The sequence below is a fragment of the Grampus griseus genome, assembly GCF_964374135.1.
Source record: "Grampus griseus genome assembly, chromosome: 10".
In the NCBI taxonomy this organism is placed as follows: Eukaryota; Metazoa; Chordata; class Mammalia; order Artiodactyla; family Delphinidae; genus Grampus; species Grampus griseus.
The window spans coordinates 58,748,599-58,772,226 of NC_139004.1; the positions used below are offsets into that span (position 1 = coordinate 58,748,599).

General features: G+C 42.0%; 1 protein-coding gene across 1 annotated transcript in view; it reads left to right on the plus strand.

Annotated features, from left to right (window-relative positions):
- Positions 1–19,871: 19,871 nt before the first annotated feature.
- Positions 19,872–23,628, plus strand: part of CCDC13 (coiled-coil domain containing 13) — a gene marked incomplete at its 3' end in the record, with an annotated part of 28,937 nt that continues 25,180 nt past the window's right edge. The window contains exons 1-2 of the mRNA XM_082662831.1: positions 19,872–20,098; positions 22,211–22,359. Of these exons, the coding sequence (XP_082518957.1) occupies positions 19,878–20,098; positions 22,211–22,359 (370 nt within the window). The 5' untranslated portion in view covers positions 19,872–19,877. The remainder of the gene's footprint in view (positions 20,099–22,210; positions 22,360–23,628) is intronic.

Here is a 23,628-nt window from a genome sequence, read left to right on the forward strand (position 1 = left end):
ATAAATACTAGGTACAGGATGCAGCAGACTGGGGGACCTAACCCAGGGCTGGAGTCAGAGAAGGTATCCCCAAGGAAGTGGTGTTCTAACTTAAGATGATTTTTTGTCTTAAGTTAGAACATCACCTTAAGACACTGATGAAAGAAATTAAAGATGATACAAACATGGAGAGATATACCATGTTCTTGGATTGGAATAATCAACATTGTGAAAATGACTATACCACCCAAAGCAATCTACAGATTCAATGCAATCCCTATCAAATTACCAATGGCAGTTTTTACAGAACTAGAACAAAAAATCTTAAAATTTGTATGGAGACACAAAAGACCCCGAATAGCCAAAGCAGTCTCAAGGGAAAAAAATGGAGCTGGAAGAATCAGACTCCCTGACTTCAGACTATACTACAAAGCTACAGTAATCAAGACAATATGGTACTGGCACAAAAACAGAAATACAGATCAGTGGAACAGGATAGAAAGCCCAGAGACAAACCCAGGCACCTATGGTCAACTAATCTATGAAAAAGGAGGCAAGGATATACAATGGAGAAGACAGTCTCTTTAATAAGTGGTGCTGGGAAGGCTGGACAGCTACATGTAAAAGAATGAAATTAGAACACTCCCTAACACCATACACAAAAATAAACTCAAAATGGATTAGAAACCTAAATGTAAGACCAGACACTATAAAACTCTTAGAGGAAAACATAGGAAGAACACTCTTTGCCATAAATCACAGCAAGATCTTTTATGATCCACCTCCTAGAGTAATGGAAATAACAAAAATAAACAAATGGGACCTAATGAAACTTCAAAGCTTTTGCACAGCAAAGGAAACTACAACCAAAACGAAAAGAGAACCCTCAGAATGGGAGAAAATGTTTGCAAATGAATCAATGGACAAAGGATTAATCTCCAAAATATATAAACAGCTCATGCAGCTCAATATTAAAAAAAGAAACAACCCAATCTAAAACTGGGCAGAAGACCTAAACAGACATTTCTCCAAAGAAGACATACAGATGGCCAAGAAGCACATGAAAAGCTGCTCAACATCACTAATTATTAGAGAAATGCAAATCAAAACTACAATGAGGTATCACCTCACACCAGTTAGAATGGGCATCAGAAAATCTACAAACAACAAATGCTGGAGAGGGTCTGGAGAAAAGGGAACCCTCTTGCACTGTTGGTGGGAATGTAAATTGATACAGCCACTATGGAGAACAGTATGGAGGTTCCTTAAAAAACTAAGAATTACCATATGATCCAGCAGTCCCACTACTGGGCATATACCCAGAGAAAACCATAATTCAAAAAAACACATGCATCCCAATGTTCATTGCAGCACTATTTACAATAGCCAGGACATGGAAGCAACCTAAATGCCCATCGACAGACGAATGGATAAAGAAGATGTGGTACATATACACAATGGAATATTAGCCACAAAAAGGAACGAAATTAGGTCATTTGTAGAGACATGGATGGATCTAGAGGCTGTCATACAGAGTGAATTAAGTCAGAAAGAGAAAAACAAATATCGTATATTAAGGCATATATGTGGAACCTAGAAAAATGGTACAGATGAACCGGTTTGCAGAGCAGAAACTAAGACACAGATGTAGAGAACAAACGTATGGACACCAAGGGGGGAAAGCGGCTGGGGGTGATGGGATGAATTGGGAGATTGGGATTGACATGTATACACTAACATGTATAAAATGGATAACTAATAAGAACCTGATGTATAAAAAATAAATAAAATTCAAAACTTCAAAATAAAAAAAGTAAGTAGGTTTTTGTATTTTTATATTCAGGATCCTGCTATTCCGGGCAAAAAGTTATCAGCCTATTTCTAGTTAACGAGCAATAGTGACATCTGGTGGTGACAGCTGGAATTTGACTCCACACAGAAATCCCCAATGTAGCCTCTGCTTCTGTACCACGGAGTCAGAACTTTGGAGTAGAGGACTGGTCATGCAGACCACGCCTCTTGCCTCACCGATGAGGAAACACTGCTCAGAGTTTCAGGAACTTGAAATTTAGGCTCTACCCCCATTAAATTTACAGCCCATCAAAACAAAGGCCAGAACAAAGCTGAATGAACAAAGTATTTTAAAGTTCTCATGTGTCAAATAGTGGAACTGCCAATTATTTATATACCTAATCCTGTTTGAAAGCTCTTCAAATTGAACGGGAAGTTGGAGAAAGGAAACCAAACATGCACCAACCATGACTTGATTGCCACTTTCTTAGTGAGTGATTTACCTGCTGTAAGTTCATGTAAGAGCCACTACTACTCATGTGTCCTGGCTTTATTCTTAGATAAAGAGAGCTTACTTTCCCCTTAGTCACTGAAATGGGGCAAAATAATTTGTTTTTAGCAAGACAAAAGTTAGGAAATTTTCTCCTAAATTCAGCAGTGATAAATAGTTCCAGAGTGGAGGCCAGCATCCAGTTGGTCCCCGCACAGGAACCCAGGAACAGGTCCCCTCTGTAGTATCCTGAGCTGCTTATAACATTGGTGTTAGGTCTTTTTCCTGTCCCCAGTGTAACTCTGAAGTGTCACACAGAGTAACTAAAAGTTTACAACGTGAGGTAGAAATGCCATCATCGTACCTTTCAGCTAGAGCCCTATGACCTAAACTCAGCTTATCTGCAGCTATACTTACTGCCTTCCCTACTGGTGCTCCTGAGATCACCCGTTCCTGTCAGGGATCTCCATCTCACACTGTCACACCCTGGGCTCAAACTCAGAAGTGTCTTTCCTTCCTCCTGTTCATTTATCACTATAAAGCCAGTCACCAAGTTCTGCCATTTTTCATAAGCAGAGTCCTTCATCACTCGGATTTGTTCTTTTCTTTTCCTTGTTGCCTAGGCCCTTCATCTCCTGTCCTGCCACCTAGCTCCAGCAGAGCCACTGATGCAAAAGCCCTGTGCTCACCACTGCCCCTGACACCTCTGCTTGGACTCTAGTCCTTTCCTGAATGTTCCCCCTTCCTGACAATTCAGTGCACTCCTTAAAGACCCAACCCAATTCTACTTTTGGTAAACTCTGAACCCTCCCAGGCCATGGTGAACTTTACCTTTTTACAAATCTTGCTATATTTGAGTTTAAAACACAATGCGTGTTCCACTATGGTAACACTTTGTATAGTGCTTTGCTGTACATAAAGTGCTTTACTACTCGTTAAAGTCCCTCACAAAAAATGAAGTATGTATTATCCTGACTTTTTCCATGTGGAAAGCTGTAATTTACTCAAGTCCACACAACTGAAAAGTGAGAGAGCTGGGACCCAAATCCAGAACTTGAGACCCCTGGTCTCATGGAAAGACTGCATGATGGAACAGAAGGCAGGTACATAAAATAATGCCTGTCCAAGAAATACTTGTTCTTCCCTTCCCTTCATTTCCACCTTCCACTGCACACACATGCACACTTACTCCCCACTGAGGTCCCAAACCCAATACTTTTTTCCAATATACCGTAGCTGCTTTATCCTCAGGTGTTTTCATATATAAAAATCCTCAGTCAGTATTTGTTTTGGTCTTTATATAAGAAGGAAGCTGAGTGGAAGCAACTAGAGATTATCATACTAAGTAAAGTCAGAAAGAGAAAGACAAATACCATATGATATCACTTATATGTGGAATCTAAGATATGACACAAATGAACCTATGAAACAGAAACAGACTCACAGAGAGAACAGACTGGTGGTTGCCAAGGAGAAGGGGTTTGAGGGAGGGATAGAGTGGGAGGTTGGGGTCAGCAGATGTAAACCTTTGTATATAGAATGGATAAACAACAAGGTCATATTGTATAGCACAGAGAACTATATGCAATATCCTATGATAAACCATAATGGAAAAGAATATTTTAAAAAATGTATATATAAATGAATCACTTTTCTGTACAGCAGTAATTAACAGAACATTGTAAATCAACTATACTTCAACTAAAAAAAAAAAAAGGAAGCTGCGGAGATTCCCACATAAGATTCCACTTACTGTGGAATAAGATAAGATTCCACTTACTGTGGAGGCAGTAAATTAAAAACTAGTAAGTACACAAGGCATTGGAGACCTAATCACCAGGGGAGAAACCAGGTATCACTGAGACAAGATGACTTTCATCCAAGTGTTTTGAAAGACGATGATGTGAACCAAGAGTGAAACTGAGAAATCTGGGGGGGAAATAGAAAATATATTACAAATCCATTATGCTTGGAGGAGAGCCACGGTAGATCTCAGCCATCAGAGAGGTCCCTTGGAACTAAGGACTAATGAATCTTGGCAGAACATTGAGTCTTCTAATAAAGTCAACATATGATGAATGACATCACCATATATACAAACACATCTTAGACAAAATTGCTCCATGGATAAAATAGGACTTGACTATAGCCAAAATGGTATTAAGTTAAAAGGCAGAGTGTGCGGGGAGCAGGGGACTCTGAGAGGCTGGCAGCCAAAAAACAAACCCCAAATTCATGGGGAGATGAAGAGGCAGAACTGGCAGTGTGTATCCAGCACCTTTTAGCGAGAAGGAACTTGAACCTGGAGACCATGGACAATTTTTATCTATGGGTGCTTCTGACGGTAAAGTAGAATGTTTAATAAGGCTTAACCCTGGGTCAGAAATATTTCAACGCAGTTGGCTTCTGTTTGCTCTGAATCGCTCACAGTATCTTTCTGATGACTCTTGGCTTCATGGGTGTCTGATTCTGGGAAAGGAGCAGCTCTGGATATGGGTGACAAATCCTCTAGTGTAAACTAGTGCCTCAGTGTTCTTGTTTACACGTTAATCACTTAATACCATGGCTGGCATAACTCTGGTCCCAAGAGACACTCCTGGTTTAATGACCAAATTAGATGTTGGACCTGCAAAGCTGAGGTCCATTAAGAGGAGAGCCCTGAAATGGGGAGAGCCAAATGGAGCCTTGGTTTTAAGCTGCAGCAAAGCTTACTTCCATTCTGAGGCAAAACAGCTAAGTCTGTATAACGCATGACAGCTGAAGAGCATTTCAGTTTACAAAGCACTTTCGTGACCTATTTGTTATCACAGGAATAAATTTACTATTGCTATTTTAAGAAGAAAGTTGGGACTTGGGACTTGACTAATGTCAGAGAGCTAAAGCCGAGGTATTCTTACTTCTGACAGACTTTAGTCAATTCAATTTTGCTTCTCATAGTAAGAGGAGAATCACTAACTGCTTATGTTATATTTACTTATCTGTGGGAGAGAAAATATTATTTCAGTGAAGGGAAATCTATTTGGTGATCTTATCATCTAAAAAAAGATAAAGATCCCAGTTTAAAGTTGGAGCTACATTGAACTGTGGGAAGGACGTAATTTAGCGATTAGGAAAAAGAGCATTTAGACCCAAACAAATATGCTCAACTGATTTAAAAAAAAATTTTACTATAAAACATACATAGCAATTTACTATTTTAAGCATTTTTAAGTGTACAGTTCAGTGGCACTAAGTATATTTAAAATGCTATGCAGAGTCCACCCTCGGGGCCCCGCGCTTGTCTGAGCCGTGTGGATGACAGGCTCTTGGTGCTCCAGCCAGGAGTCAAGGCTGTGCCTCTGAGGTGGGAGAGCGAATTTCAGGACATTGGTCCACCAGAGACCTCCCAGCTCCACGTAATATCAAACGGCAAAAATCTCCCACAGATCTCCATCTGAATGCCAAGACCCAGCTCCACTCAACGACCAGCAAGCTACAGTGCTGGACACCCCATGCCAAACAACTAGCAAGACAGGAACACAACCCCACCCATTAACAGAGAGGCTGCCTAAAATCTTAATAAGGTCACAGACACCCCAAAACACACCAGCAGACGTGGTCCTGCCCACCAGAAAGACAAGATCCAGCCTCATCCACCAGAACACAGGCACTAGTCCCCTCCACCAGGAAGCCTACACAACCCAATGAACCAACTGTAGCCACTGGGGGAGACACCAAAAACAATGGGAACTACGAACCTGCTGCCTGCGAAAAGGAGACCCCAAACACAGTAAGATAAGCAAAATGAGAGGACAGAAAAACACACAGCAGATGAAGGAGCAAGGTAAAAACCCACCAGACCTAACAAATGAAGAGGAAATAGGCAGTCTACCTGAAAAAGAATTCAGAATAATGATAATAAAGATGATCCAAAATCTTGGAAATAGAATGGAGAAAATAAACGAAACGTTTAACAAGGACCTAGAAGAACTAGACAGCAAACAATCATGAACAACACAATAAATGAAATTAAAAATTCTCTAGAAGGGATGAATAGCAGAATAACTGAGGCAGAAGAACAGATAAGTGACCTAGAAGATAAAATAGTGCAAATAACTACTGCAGAGCAGAATAAAGGAAAAAGAATGAAAAGAATTGAGGACAGTCTCAGAGACCTCTGGGACAATATTAAACGCACCAACATTCGAATTATAGGGGTCCCAGAAGAAGAGAAAAAGAAAGGGACTGAGAAAATATTTGAAGACATTATAGTTGAACACTTCCCTAACATGGGTAAGGAAATAGTTAATCAAGTCCAGGAAGCACAGAGACTCCCGTACAGGATAAATCCAAGGAGAAACACACCAAGACACATTTAATCAAACTATCAAAAATTAAATACAAAGAAAACATATTAAAAGCAGCAAGGGAGGGCTTCCCTGGTGTTGCAGTGGCTGAGAGTCCGCCTGCCAATGCAGGGGACACGGGTTTGTGCCCCAGTCCGGGAAGATCCCACATGCCGCAGAGCGGCGGGGCCCGTGAGCCATGGCCACTGAGCCTGGGCGTCCGGAGCCTGTGCTCCACAAGGGGAAAGGCCACAACAGTGAGAGGCCCGCGTACCACACACACACACAAAAGCAGCAAGGGAAAAACAACAAATAACATACAAGGGAATCCCCATAAGGTTAACAGCTGATCTTTCAGCAGAAACTCTGCAAGCCATAAGGGAGAGGCAGTACATATTTAAAGTGATGAAGGAGAAAAACCTACAACCAAGATTACTCTACCCAGCAAGGATCTCATTCAGATTTGATGGAGAAATTAAAACCTTTACAGACAAGCAAAAGCTAAGAGAATTCAGCACAACCAAACCAGCTTTACAACAAATGCTAAAGGAACTTCTCTAGGCAGGAAACACAAAGAAGGGAAAGACAATAACAAGCCCAAAACAATTAAGAAAATGGTAATAGGAACATACATATCGATAATTACCTTGAATGTAAATGGATTAAATTCTCCAACCAAAAGACATAGACTGGCTGAATGGATACAAAAACAAAACCTGTATATATGCTGTCTACAAGAGACCCAGTTCAGACCTAGGGACACATACAGACTGAAAGTGAGGGGATGGAAAAGATATTCCATGCAAATGGAAATCAAAAGGAAGCTGGAGTAGCAATTGTCATATCAGACAAAATAGACTTTAAAATAAAGACTAATACAAGAGACAAAGAAGGACACTACATAATGATCAAGGGATCAATCCAAGAAGAAGATATAACAATTGTAAATATTTATCACCCAACATAGGAGCACATCAATATATAAGGCAAATACTAACAGCCATAAAAGGGGAAATCGACAGTAACAATCATAGTAGGGGACTTTAACACCCCACTTTCACCAATGGACAGATCATCCAAAATGAAAATAAATAAGGAAACACAAGCTTTAAATGACACATTAAACAAGAGGGACTTAATTGATATTTATAGGACATTCCATCCAAAACAACAGAATACACTTTCTTATCAAGTGCTCATAGAACATTCTCCAGGATAGATCATATCTCGGGTCACAAGTCAAACCTTGGTAAATTTAAGAAAATTGAAATCGTATCAAGTATCTTTTCTGACCACAATGCTATGAGACTAGATATCAGTTACAGAAAAAAATCTGTAAAAAATACAAACACATGGAGGCTAAACAATACACTACTTAATAACCAAGAGATCACTGAAGAAATCAAAGAGGAAATCAAAAAATACCTAGAAACAAATGACAATGGAGACAGGATGACCCAAAACCTATGGGATGTAGCAAAAGCAGTTCTAAGAGGGAAGTTTATAGCAATACAATCCTACCTTAAGAAACTGGAAACATCTCGAATAAACAACCTAACCTTGCACCTAAAGCAATTAGAGAAAGAAGAACAAAAAAACCCCAAAGTTAGCAGAAGGAAAGAAATCATAAAGATCAGATCAGAAATAAATTAAAAAGAAATGAAGGAAACGATAGCAAAGATCAGTAAAACTAAAAGCTGGTTCTTTGAAAAGATAAACAAAGCAGGAACCACCTTACAGCAAAAAAACACATTACAAAGGGATGAACAACCCAGCAGGAACAAACTCACACCAAGGGCCCACATCACAAAGGGGATGAGGAACCCATCAGGAACCACCTCACACCAAAAGCCCACATCAGAAAGGGGATGAGGAACCCAGCAGGAACCACCTCGCATCAACGGGCCCACATCACAAATGGGACGAGGAACCAAGCAGGAACCACCTTACAGCAAAAAACCACATTACAAAGGGGATGAGGAACCCCGCAGGAATCACCTCACACCAAAATCCCATATTACAAAGGGGATGAGGAACCCAGCAGTGACCACCTCACACCAAAGGGTCCACATCACAAAGGGGATGAAGAACCCAGCAGGAACCACATCACACCAAAGGCCCACATCACAACGGGATGCGGAACCCAGCAGGAACCACATCACACCAAAAGCTCACATCACAAAGGGGATGAACAACCCAGCAGGAACAAACTCACACCAAAGGGCCCATATCACAAAGGAAATGAGGAACCCAGCAGGAACCACCTCACACCAAGGGTCCCACAACACAAAGGGGATGAGGAACCAAGCAGGAACCACCTCAAACCAAAATCCCATATCACAAAGGTCATGAGGAAACCAGGACGAACCACCTCACACAAAAGGGCCCACATCACAAGGGGATGACGAACCCAGCAGGAACCACCTCAAACCAGAAGCCCACATCAAAAAAGGGATGAGGGGCTTCCCCGGTGGCGCAGTGGTTGAGAGTCTGCCTGCCGATGCAGGGGACGTGGGTTCGTGCCCAGTTCCAGGAAGATCCCACGTGCTGCGGAGCGGCTGGCCCGTGAGCCGTGGCCACTGAGTCTGCGGGTCCGGAGCCTGAGCTCCACAAACGGAGAGGCCACAACAGTGGGAGGCCTGCGTACCACAAAAAAAAAAAAAATGGATGAGGAACCAAGCAGGAACCATCTCACACCAAAGGTCCCACATCACAAAGGGGATGAGGAACCCAGCAGGAACAACCTCACAACGAAGGGCCAACATAACAAAGGGGGTGAAGAACCCAGCAGGAACCACCTCACACCAAAGGGCCCACATCACAAAGGGGATGAGGAACCCAGCAAGAACCACCTCACGGCAAAAGCCCACATCACTAAGGGGATGCGGAACCCAGCAGGAACCACTTCAAACCAAAGGGCCAACAGAAAGAGGATGAGGAACCAAACAAGAACAACCTCACACCAAAGGGCCCACATCACAAATGGGATGATTAACCAAGCAGGAACCAGCTCACACATAAGGCCCCACATAGAGGAGTTGAGGAAAATGGCAGAAGCGTAAGGCGCGGAGATCACCTTCCTCCCCACAGATACATCCGAAATACATCTACTTGTGGAACTGCTCCTACAGAACACCCACTGAACGCTGGCAGAAGACCTCAGACCTCCCAATAGGCAAGAAATTCCCCACGTACCTGGGTAGGGCAAAAGTAAAAAGGATAAACAGAGACAAAAGAATAGGGCCAGGACCTGCACCAGTGGGAGGGAGCTGTGAAGGAGGAAAGGTTTCCACACACTAGGAAGCCCCTTCGTGGGCGGAGACTGCGGGTGGCAGAGGAAAGCACAGCAACAGGGATGCGGAGGGCAAAGCGGGGAGATTCCCGCACAGAGAATCGGTGCCGACCGGCACTCACCGGCCCGAGAGGCTTGTCTGCTCACCCACCGGGGCGGCGGGGGCTGGGAGCTGAGGCTCGGGCTTCGGTCAGATCCCAGGGAGAGGACTGGCGGCGTGAACACAGCCTGAAGGGGTTAGTGCACCATGGCTACCCTGGAGGGCGTCCGGGGAAACGTCTGGAGCTGGCAAAGAGACAAGAGACGTTTTCTTACCTCTTTGTTTCCTGGTGCGCGAGGAGAGGGAATTAAGAGCGCTGCTTAAAGAAGCTCCAGAGACGGGCGCGAGCTGCGACTAAGAGCGCGGACCCCAGAGACGGGCATGAGACGCTAAGGCTGCTGCTGCTGCCGCCAACAAGAAGCCTGTGTGCGAGCCTAGGTCACTGTCCACATCACCCCTCCTGGGAGCCTGTGCAGCCCGCCACTGCCAGGGTCCCGTGATCCAGGGACAACTTCCCCGGGAGAACGCACGGCGCGCCTCAGGCTGGTGCAACGTCACGCAGGCCTCTGCCGCCGAAGGCTCGCCCCGCACTCCGTGCCCATCCCTCACCCGGCCTGAGTGAGCCAGAGTCCCCGAAGCAGCTGCTCCGTTAACCCCATCCTGTCTGAGCGAAGAACAGACGCCCTCAGGCGACCTACACGCAGAGGCGGAACCAAACCCAAAGCTGAACCCCAGGAGCTGTGCGAACAAAGAAGAGAAACGGAAATTTCTCCCAACAGTCTCAGATGAAGCGGATTAAATCTCCACAATCAACTTGATACACCCTGCATCTGTGGAATACCTGAATAGACAATGAATCATCCCAAATTGAGGAGGTGGACTTTGAGAGCAAGATATATTATTTTTTCCCCTTTTCCTCTTTTTGTGAGTGTGTATGTGTATGCTTCTGTGAGAGATTTTGTCTGTATAGCTTTTCTTCCACCATGTGTCCTAGGGTTCTGTCTGTCCATTTTTAAATTATTTTTGTTTTTTAAATCTTTTTCTTAATAACTATTTTTTATTTTAATAACTTTATTTTATTTTATCTTACTTTATTTTATTTTATCTTTTATCTTTCTTTCTTTCTACTTTTTCTCCCTTTTATTCTGAGCCATGTTGATGAAAGGCTCTTGGTGCTCCAGCCAGGAGTCAGTGCTGTGCCTCTGAGGTGGGAGAGACAACTTCAGGACACTGGTCCACAAGAGACCTCCCAGCTCTACGTAATATCAAACGGCAAAAATCTCCCAGAGATCTCCATCTCAACACCAAGACCCAGCTTCACTCAACGACCAGTAAGCTACAGTGCTGGACACCCTATGCCAAACAACTAGCAAGACAGGAACACAGCCCCACCCATTAGCACAGAGGCTGCCTAAAATCATAAAAAGGCCACAGAAACCCCAAAACACACCACCAGATGTGGACCTGCCCACCAGAAACACAAGATCCAGCCTCATCCACCAAAACACAGACACTACTCCCCTCCACCAGGAAGCCTACACAACCCACTGAACCAACTGTAGCCACAGGGGACAGACACCAAAAACAACGGGAACTATGAACCTGCAGCCTGCAAAAAGGAGACGCCAAACACAGTAAGATAAGCAAAATGAGAAGACAGAAAAACACACAGCAGATGAAGGAGCAAGGTAAAAACCCACCAGACCTAACAAATGAAGAGGAAATAGGCAGTCTACCTGAAAAAGAATTCAGAATAATGATAGTAAAGATGATCCAAAATCTTGGAAATAGAATAGAGAAAATGCAAGAAACATTTAACAAGGACCTACAAGAACTAAAGAGGAAACAAGCAATGATGAAAAACACAATAAATGAAATTTAAAATACTCTAGAAGGGATTAATAGCAGAATAACTGAGGCAGAAGAACGGATAAGTGACCTGGAAGATAAAATAGTGGAAATAACTACTGCAGAGCAGAATAAAGAAAAAAGAATGAAAAGAACTGAGGAGAGTCTCAGAGACCTCTGGGACAATATTAAACTCACCAACATTTGAATTAAATTGTTCCCAGAAGAAGAAGAGTAAAAGAAAGGGACTGAGAAAATATTTGAAGAGATTATAGTTGAAAACTTTCCTTATATGGGAAAGGAAATAGTTAATCAAGTCCAGGAAGCACAGAGACTCCCATACAGAATTAATCCAAGAAGAAACACGCCAAGACACATATTAATCAAACTATCAAAAATTAAATACAAAGAAAACATATTAAAAGCAGCAAGGGAAAAATAACACACAAGGGAATCCCCATAAGGTGATCTTTCAGCAGAAACTGTAAGCCAGAGGGGAGTGGCAGCACATATTTAAAGTGATGAAGGAGAAAAACCTACAACCAAGATTACCCAGCAAGGATCTCATTCAGATTTGTTGGAGAATTAAAAATCTTTACAGACAAGCAAAAGCTGCGAGAGTTCAGCACCACCAAACCAGCTTTACAACAAATGCTAAAGGAACTTCTCTAGGCAAGAAACACAAGAGAAGGAAAAGACCTACAATAACAAGCCCAAAACAATTAAGAAAATGGGAATGGGAAGATACATATCGATAATTACCTTAAATGTAAATGGATTAAATGCTCCCACTAAAAGATACAGACTGGCTGAATGGATACAAAAACAAGACCCATATATGTGCTGTCTACAAGAGACACACTTCAGACCTAGGGACACATACAGACTGAAAGTGAGGGGATGGAAAAAGATATTCCATGCAAGTGGAAATCAAAAGAAAGCTGGAGTAACAATTCTCATATCAGACAAAATAGACTTTAAAATAAAGATTATTACAAGAGACAAAGAAGGACACTATATAATGATCAAGGGATCCATCCAAGAAGATATAACAACTGTAAATATTTATGCACCCAACATAGGAGCACCTCAATACATAAGGCAAATACTAACAGCCATAAAAGGAGAAATTGGCAGTAACACATTCATAGTAGGGGACTTTAACACCCCACTTTCACCAATGGACACATCATCCAAAATGAAATTAAATAAGGAAACACAAGCTTTAAATGATACATTAAACAAGATGGACTTAATTGATATTTATAGGATATACCATCCAAAAACAACAGAATACAAATTTTTCTCAAGTGCTCATGGAACGTTCTCCAGGATAGATCCTATCTTGGGTCACAAATCAAGCCTTTGTAAATTTAAGAAAATTGAAATTGTATCAAGTATCTTTTCTGACCACAAGGCTATGAGACTAGATATCAATTACAGGAAAAGATCAGTAAAAAAATACAAACACATGGAGGCTAAACAATACACTACTTAATAACAAAGTGATCACTGAAGAAATCAAAGAGGAAATCAAAAAATACCTAGGAACAAATGACAATGAAAACACGACAACCTAAAACCTATGTGATGCAGCAAAAGCAGTTCTAAGAAGGAAGTTTATAGCAATACAATCCTACCTTAAGAAACAATAAACATCTCAAATAAACAACCTAACCTTACACCTAAAGCAATTAGAAAAAGAAGAACAAAAAAACCCCAAAGTTAGCAGAAGGAAAGAAATCATAAAGATCAGATCAGAAATAAATGAAAAAGAAATGAAGGAAACGATAGCAAAGATCAGTAAAACTAAAAGCTGGTTCTTTGAAAAGATAAACCATTAGACAGACTCATCAAGAAAAAAAGGGAGAAGACTCAAATCAATAGAATTAGAAATGAAAAAGGGGAAGTAACAACTGACACTGCAGAAATACAAAAGTTCATCGACATTACTACAAGCAGCTCTATGCCAATAAAATGGACAACCTGGAAGAAATGGACAAATTCTTAGAAATGTACAACCTGCCAAGACTGAATCAGGAAGAAACAGAAAATATGAACAGACCAATCACAAGCACTGAAATTGGAACTGTGATTAAAAATCTTCCAACAAACCAAAGCCCAGGACCAGATGGCTTCACAGGCGAATTCTATCAACATTTAGAGAAGAGATAACACCTATCCTTCTCAAACTCTTCCAAAATACAGCAGAGGGAGGAACACTTCCAAATTCATTCTACGAGGCCACCATCACCCTAATACCAAAACCAGACAAAGATGTCACAAAAAAAGAAAACTATAGACCAATATCACTGATGAACATAGATGCAAAAATCCTCAACAAAATACTAGCAAACGGAATCCAACAGCACATTAAAAGGATCATACACCATGATCAAGTGGGGTTTATCCCAGGAATGCAAGGATTCTTCAATATACGCAAGTCAATCAATGTGATACACCATATTAACAAATTGAAGGAGAAAGACCATATGATCATCTCAATAGATGCGGAGAAAGCTTTTGACAAAATTCAGCACCCATTTATGATAAAAACCCTCCAGTAAGTAGGCATAGAGGGAACTTACCTCAACATGATAAAGGCCATATATGACAAACCCACAGCCAACATCGTCCTCAATGGTGAAAAACTGAAACCATTTCCACTAAGATCAGGAACAAGACAAGGTTGTGCACTCTCACCACTCTTATTCAACATCGTTTTGGAAGTTTTAGCCACAGAAATCAGAGAAGAAAAAGAAATAAAAGGAATCCAAATCGGAAAAGAAGAAGTAAAGCTGTCACTGTTTGCAGATGACATGATACTATACATAAAGAATCCTAAAGATGCTACCAGAAAACGACTAGAGCTAATCAATGAATTTGGTAAAGTAGCAGGATACAAAATTAATGCACAGAAGTCTCTTGCATTCCTATACACTAATGATGAAAAATCTGAAAGTGAAATTAAGAAAACACTCCCATTTACCATTGCAACAAAAAGAATAAAATACCTAGGAATAAACCTACCTAAGGAGACAAAAGACCTGTATGCAGAGAATTATAAGACACTAATGAAAGAAATTAAAGATGAGACAAATAGATGGAGAGATATACCATGTTCTTGGATTGGAAGAATAAACATTGTGAAAATGACTATACTAACCAAAGCAATCTACAGATTCAATGCAATCCCTATCAAACTACCACTGGGATTTTTCACAGAACTAGAACAAAAAATTTCACAATTTGTGTGCAAACACAAAAACCCTGAATAGCCAAAGCAATCTTGAGAAAGAAAAACGGAGCTGGGGGAATCAGGCTCCTGGACTTCAGACTATACTACAAAGCTACAGTAATCAAGACAATATGGTACTGGCACAAAAACGGAAACATAGATCAATGGAACAGGATAGAAAGCCCAGAGATAAATGCACGCCCATATCGTCACCTTATCTTTGATAAAGGAGGCAAGAATATACAATGGAGAAAAGAGAGACTCTTCAATAAGTAGTGCTGGGAAAACTGGACAGCTACATGTAAAAGAATGAAATTAGAACACTCCATAACACCATACACAAAAATAAACTCAAAATGGATTAAAGACTAAATGTAAGGCCAGACACTATAAAACTCTCAGAGGAAAACATAGGCAGAACTCTCTATGACATAAATCACAGCAAGATCCTTTTTGACCCACCTCCTAGAGAAATGGAAATAAAAACAAAAATAAACAAATGGGACCTAAAGAAACTTAAAAGCTTTTGCACAGCAATGGAAACCATAAACAAGATGAAAAGACAACCGTCAGAATGGGAGAAAATATTTGCAAATGAAGCAACTGACAAAGGATTAATCTCCAAAATTTACCAGCAGCTCATGCAGCTCAATATCAAAAAAACAAACAACCCAATCCAAAAATGGGCAGAAAACTTAGCCATTTCTCCGAAGAAGATATACAGATTGCCACAAACACATGAAAGGTTGGTCAACATCATTAATCATTAGAGAAATGCAAATCAAACTACAGTGCGATATCATCTCACACCGGTCAGAATGGCCATCATCAAAAAATCTTCAAACAATAAATGCTGGAGAGGGTGTGGAGAAAAGGGAACCCTCATACACTGTTGGCAGGAATGTAAATTGATACAGTCACTATGGAGAACAGTATGGAGGTTCCTTAAAAATCTAAAAATAGGGCTTCCGTGTTGGCGCAGTGGTTGAGAGTCAGCCTGACGACGCAGGGGACACGGGCTCGTGCCCCGGTCCAGGAAGATCCCACATGCCATGGAGCGGCTGGGCCCGTGAGCCATGGCTGCTGAGCCTGCGCGTCTGGAGCCTGTGCTCCACAACGGGAGAGGCCACAACAGTGAGAGGCCCACGTACCGCAAAAAAAAACCCCAAAAAACAACAAAAAAACCCAAAAATGCTATGCAACCATTACCATCATCTGCCTCTAGAACCTTTTCATCATTCCAAACAGAAACTTCATAGTCTTTAATAATAACTACCCATTTCCCTCTTCTCCTGCTCCCTGGCAATCTCTATTCTAGGAACCTAATATAAGTGGAATCATACAATAGTTGTCCTTTTGTGTCTGGCTTATTTCACTTGGCATAATGTTTTCAAGGTTCATCCATGTTGTAGCATGTATCGGTACTTCATTCCTTTTTATGGCTGAATAATATTCCATTTAATGGATAATACCACATTTTGTTTATCCATTCATCTACAGATGGACATTTGGATTGTTTCCACCTTTTGGCTATTGTAAATAGTGCTACTATGGACATTGGTGTACAAGTATCTGTTTGCTTCCACATTTTGGGAATATACTCAGAAGTGAATTTCTGGATCGTACTCTATGTTTAAATTTTTGAGGAACTGCCAAACTTTTCTACAGCAGCTGCACCATTTTACACTCTCACCAGCAATGCATAAGGGTTCCAATTTTTCTACATCTTGGACAACACTTTTTATTTTCCATTTTTTTAATAACAGCCATCCTAATGGGTATGGAGTGTTATCCCACTGTGGCTTTGATTTGCATTTCCTTAATGGCTAGTAATGTTGAGCCTCTTTACATGTGCTTATTAGCTATATGTATATCTTCTTTGGAGGAATCTCTTCAAGTCCTTTGCCCATTTTTGAATTGGGGTGTTTTTTGTTGCTGTTTCTGAATTTACACAACTGATTTTTGACAAACGTTCAAAAGCAATTCAGTTGAGGAAGGATACCTTTCAATAACTACTGCTGAAGCAATTGGACAGCCATAGGTCAAAAAAAAAAAGAATCTCAATCTAAACCTCACATCTTACATAAAAATTATGCCAAAATAAATCATGAACATAAAACTCTAATGCTTTTAGAATATCACAGGGGGAAATCTTTGGGATCGAGGGTTAGGCAAGGAGTTCTTATACTTGACACCGAAAGAAAGGAATTGGTAAATTGGACCTAATCAAAATTTAAAATTTTTGTTCGGTGAAAACCCATGTGAAGAGAAAAGGCAAGCTACAGAATGGGAGAAAATATTTGCAAACTACAGTCCAACAAACGATTAATATCTAGAATGTATAAAGAATTCTCAAAAGTCAACAGGTAGAAATTGGGCAAAAGACATAAACAGACACTGCACCAAAGAGGATACACAGATTGCAAATAAGCACCTGAAAAAAATGTTCAATATCATTATCCATCACGCACATTATAACCACAATTGGAAGTCACTACACACCTATTAGAATGGCTAAAATAAAAAATAGTGACATCAAACACTGGCAAAGATATGGAGAAAGTAGATAACTCATACACTGCTGGTAGAAATGTAAAATCGTACAGCCACTCTACAAAATAGGTTGACGGTTTCTTACAAAGCTAAGCATGTTATTATCATACAACTGGACTCTTGGGCATCTATCCCAGAAAAATGAAAAGTTAAGTTCCCACAAAAACCTGTACATGAATGTTTATATCAGCTTTATCTGTAATAACCCCAAACTAGAAACAGCCCTGATGTCCTTTGACCGGCAAATGGTTAAACAATTTGCGGTACATCCATACCATAGAAAACTACTCAGCAATAAAAAGGAACAAACTGACACATACAACAACTTGGATGAAGCTCTGGAAAATTATTCTGAGTAAAAAAGTCAGTCCCCAAAGGTTATATATTATATGATTCCATTTATATATCATTTCTGACATGACAAAATTTTAGAAATGGAGAACAGATTGGTGGTCACAGGGATTAGGGCCTTTGGGGGTGGGGAGGGAGGGAAGTGGGTGTGGCTACAAAAGCCCAAGAAGAAGAATCCTTGTGGCGATTTAAGTGTTCAATATCTGAGGATGGTGGTGAATATGCAAGCCTAAGCATGATAAAACTGTATAGAACTAAACACACACACAAATGAATACAAGTAAAATTACCAACGTCAATATTCTGGTTGTGATATTGCATTAGAGTTCTGCAAAATGTGAACTGGTGCCCCACCTTCATGCACGTCTGTGGGTGGATGCCTTATGAGGAAAAAAAGAAAGAAAAACAACCGTGATATATCTGAAGACTTTCTAATTATAAAGACCTGGATATAGCAGCGACTTAAATTGGTAAGTGTCTTTTTAAAAAACCCAAACATACAAGTGTTTTCCACTTTGAAAATAAACCATGTTCACTATATTTTAAATCCTCTAAAATGCAAAAATAAAAACACAGCACTGCAATTCCAGCATACGAATACAACCATTTTTAACTTTAACATTTCTATGCATTCCTCCGCAGTCTTGTTTCTGTTTCTAGAGGTTTTTAATTTTGTTTTTTGTTTGTTTTGGTCGCGCCATGCAGGGCATGCGGGATCTTAGTTCCCCGACTGGGGATCGAACTCGTGCCCTGCAGTGGAAGCGCGGAGCCTTAACCATTGGACCGCCAGGGAATTCCCTCCGTTCTTAGTTTTTAAAAACACAACTTCATTTACTTAGCAATTACTATTTCGTGTCCTGCCTTTTTCACTCACCGTCACAAAATAACCTTTCCCCCCACACTTCCACATTTTCCAAAGACATTCTGAATGGCTACGTTAAATTTCTTGGTAGGATCATTCACCTTAATTTCTCCCAGCAGGACTGCGGGATGCGTATCTCTGCGCAGAACGTTTGGCCCACAAAACTTTTAAAATATGTTCCAGAAGCGGACCACTGGGCCAACTTTCAAGTCTCATACACAAGACGCCCTCATCCGTCAGCCCACCTCGCCTATTTACTTACCGCCTCAACCCGGACCATCTGCGCCTCTGTCCCTTTCCGAACTCCCGGCGACCTCTTGGTTGCCGTAGACTCGTGAGGACGTCACGCAGCGGCGTGGCTGGTTTCCCTGGTGACGGTTGCCGGGGCAGCGCAAGAAGGCGTCTGATACAGGTGCCCGAGCTGCTGCAGCCCAAGAAAGCAGCAGCGGAGTGACCACTGTAAGTGCGGGGGTGGGGGGGGGGGAAGTACAGAAGGGCCCGGGCTGGAGCTGGGGGAGCCGGCAGCCACCGGGACCCTGGCCGGAGCCAGGGCTGCATACCTGTGTAAAGATTTATTGAGCTGTACACTCAGGACTTATGCACTTTACTATGTGTAAATTATAATTCAACCTAAAATTATACCTTAGTTAAAAACAGTAATGATGTCTGAGCCCCATTCCTAGGAATTAAGATTTTAAATGGTCCAGGGATGTGCCCCAGCATTGCTATATTTTAGGAACTCCTAGAAGATTCTAATGGTCAGCCAGAGTTGAGAGCCACTGTTTTTAGGGACAGGAAGGAGTCAACTGTTGAATCTGAGTGATGGGGGTGGGGGGAGTATTCTGATGCCATTCGAGGTCTGGTGGCACATTCAGGCATGGGAGGGTGTGTAGAGAGCTGACGCTTAGCTCGGCTCAGCTTTGGCTTTCAGGGGACCTGAAGTGAGGGTGGGTCTTCCAAGCTTCCTCATGGACACATGCAAAGATACGGAGCCAACTCCAGGCTTGGGGGTTGTAGACAGGGCTGATATGTGCTGAGCACTCTTGGGAAAGGAGCAGTTTGTGGAGTTTGCTTAGGCTCGGGCTTCTTTTCCTACTCCAAGGGCAAGATGGCAGAGGATGAAGGCTCACAGGACACCTTGAGGCTCCAGTTCAGGGCCATGCAGGAGATGCAGCACAGAAGGTTACAGAAGCAGATGGAGAAACGGAAGGAAAAAGAACTTAGCTTCCAAAGCAGAGCTGATGACCAAAAAGAGCCCGTGGAGATCTCTGATGGCCTCAGCGTCCTCCAAGCCGGGGAGCAGAACTCAAAAACCAGCTTTGAGCAGAGGTAAATGCAAGTTTGGACTCTCCCAGGAGCACTACAGGGAGGTAGGGAAGGTGGGGGAGAATGATTGCAGACAGTTCGACAGGCAGGTTGACCAGATGTGTGTTTATCAGCTGAGACCCAGAAGTTTTGACACAGAGATTGTTATTGAAGACTCCTGCATCGGATAAAGGGACATAATTTGACATGAAGTGTATTCAAAAACCACTTAAAGTCAAATGGAAATTTTGAAACTCATCAAGGTGTAGTTTATTCACTTGAATTTTCTTACGTAGTCTCTCTTTCATGAAAAATGTGTTTTGGTTTTTGAGGAGCTGGTTGGCTGGTTCTGATGATTCACAGCTGATCGCTACTCCAAACCTCATCGGTGACTGTTCTGTGTCAATTTCCCTTCCCTGACACATAAAGACACATAAACATACCCGTCCTAAAGAAGCAGTTTATGGATTCCTTGCTTTTATATGGTTGGTGAAACAGTTGAAAGGAGTCCAGAATCTTCTCATTTTGCTTTAAATTTGCCAATGTCACACAGATGCATTGATTTATATTGGTTGTTAGAAGCAGGAGTCTGGATTGGAACAAAATTGTTTTCTAGTCATTTTGCAAAAAAAAAAAAAAAAAATCACAGCAGTTGTTGAGCTATCTCTTTGCTTCTGGTTTCACCCAGAATCTATCTTCTCCATCTGCAAATTCTACTTTTCATAGTTTCTCGATTTTCACAATGTTCTACTGAAAAATGCTAATTAGGAAAAGATAAAGATTTCTCAATAAAAATTGAAAAAATTCATACGGCTCCTAAATATTAGCTCTAAGTTAACCCCAGACCTATTCCCAAATGATCTTTCCCCAAGTCAGAGAAACTGGAATTTGTGGAGACTTGAGCTGTTGGTAGAATAACACCAACAATAATAATAGCTAATAATAATTACTGTTATCTATAATTTCCATAACTTATTTACTACCTGAGCAACTGCCTCTATGGAGCTGGCTCCATGCCTAATGGTAGAAGTGATCACAGACCCACCAGTCACATGTTCCTCATGTTTTAAAGTTCTAAAAAAATGACTTGCAAGACAATTGTAATATACAAAACTAGCCACCTATTCTGATCTCCTATTGGGTTTACCTGAGAGACCCAGAGACCTGGTCTCAACTTAAGGCTTAGACAATTCCTCTTTCGTCTTCTAATATACATATGCAATTAAGGCTATAAATTTCCTTCTAAGTATCACTTTAGCTGCTGTTCCCAAGTTTTCATACATATTGCTTCTACAGTCAATCCGTTCTAAATGCTTCATAATACACATTATGATTTCTTCTTAACCCATAAATAATTTAGGAGTGTGTGTATGTGTGTGGTTTTTTTTTTTTCAGTTCCAAGCATATGATGGGTTTGGAGTTCTGTGTTTTATTTTATTTTTGTTCTCTGTTTAGTATCGATTTCTAATTTTAGTCAATTGCCATTAAGAAAATGGTCTGTATAATGTCCATTATTTGGAATTTGCTAAGGTTGCCTTTGAAGCCTAAATTATAATACATCTTTATGCATGTTCCATGGATGCTGGAAAGGAGTATGAATTCTCTGGGTGGGGTTTTATATAGCTCTGTTGAATCCGTAGTAAACCATGTTATTGAAAACTTCTTTCTTGGGCTTCCCTGGTGGCGCAGTGGTTGGGAGTCCGCCTGCCGATGCAGGGGACACGGGTTCGTGCCCCGGTCCGGGAAGATCCCACGTGCCGCGGAGCGGCTGGGCCCGTAAGCCATGGCCGCTGAGCCTGCGCATCCGGAGCCTGTGCTCCGCACAGGAGAGGCCACAACAGTGAGAGGCCCGCGTACCGCAAAAAATAAATAAATAAATAAAAAATAAAATAAAATAAAAATTGGCACATTAAAAAAAAAAAACTTTTCTCCTTTCACTTGTGTGTGTCCTTAATCGTTCAGTTTTGAGAACAGTGTGTTAAAAATCTGCTCACTGAGATTCCCTTAATTTCTCATTCCTATTTTGTACAGACCAGTTCTTATCTCTACCCAGTGCCCAACCAGGTACGATAAACCTGGGCTGTGGAGGTCTGACCCCCGCCCATCGGTTCCTGTGATTCTGCCTTTGCCTTGCAGGATGCTTGAAGACGAGATCGAACGGCTTCGGGATCAACTCAGGGAAACAGTGGATGAGAACGGGCGATTGTATAAGTTGCTGAAGGAGAGGGACTTTGAAATCAAACACCTCAAAAAGAAAATAGAAGAGGACAGATTTGCCTTCACAGGTAGCTCCACCGCTGTTGCGACAGTTTCTGCTCTGAAGTCCAGGTGGGCTGGCCCAGCTGCCATGGAGGCCGCGTGGGTGACCCCGCTGGGACTCATGACAAGAGTTCTCCGTGATGCTCGCTACACGTTCGGTGAGCCAACGGCACCCATTGTACCTGGATGCTCTGGCTCAAACACTGTATCATGGACGCGAAAAAGCCCCAGTGGAAGTAGGCATTTACTCTACACCACTCGCTGTTGCTGCTCGAGAAGGGTGGACAAGACAGGGGAGTTCGCTGTTCGGGGAGGATTTCCTGGGATCCAGCAGCATGTACAGTGGACCTTGGCCCTTCAGGTCGGAGTCGGACCTTGGTTCTGTTGCTGGAGACCTTGACCCTGTGGGTCTGTTAGGGACCTTGGCTTTGTGGGCCTGGAGATGACCTTAGCCCTGTGGGTGTGGGCTGGACATTGACCACTGACCCTGTGGTTATGAGCTAGACCTTGTTCTTACAGATCTGGTGGGGACCTTGGCCCTGACTGTCCTCTGCTCGATGTATGCCCGTTGAGCAATTCCCAGGTGGCTGACTGAGAAAGCACAAAGTCAGTGTCAGCAATCACAGAGGGCACGATGCCTCACCTGGCCTCTGCCAGAGCGTCTCTCTCTGCCTTTGCTAGGAAATGACTTTAAGAGTAGGTGCACCCAGAGGACCAGTGCTGAATTGAAAAGCAAGGGGAATCTGGCATCTTAAAGGCCCTTGATAGCCTGTTGTGCTTCCCTCCATTCTTTGGCCTCTTCTGTCTAAAACAAAACCACACTGAACAGATGATAACACCTAACCTGGCTCGGGGTTCAGATGCGAAGGGGCAGCTTTTGCAAGGGTGTTGAGAAGTTGATGGGCTCCGGGGAGAGCAGGAGATGCCTCCTCACCCCAGGAGACCTGGGAGACAGGGCCTGCTCCCTCTTCTCCAGCCTGCCCCACATCCTGTCTTCTGCCGCTTCTGCTGGTGTGCTCATGGCCTCATCCGATTGCCGGCCCCAGCCTCCCTCAAGACCTCTTAAATCCAGTCCTCACTCAGAAGTCCGCATTTCTGATTTCCAACTTCACGTTTTGAAGAGAAAAGTCTGACAGTCTCAGTTCATGTTTTTAAACCAGGCCACAGTGACAGGCTGCTGACAGCTGAAGAACTGGTTTTCCTTTGGGTGGACTTTTAGTGTTTGCTTTAGTTTAGTTTTTCTATTTCTTTGTACAATTTTTTTAGTGATTGCGCTAGTGCTTACAACACACATA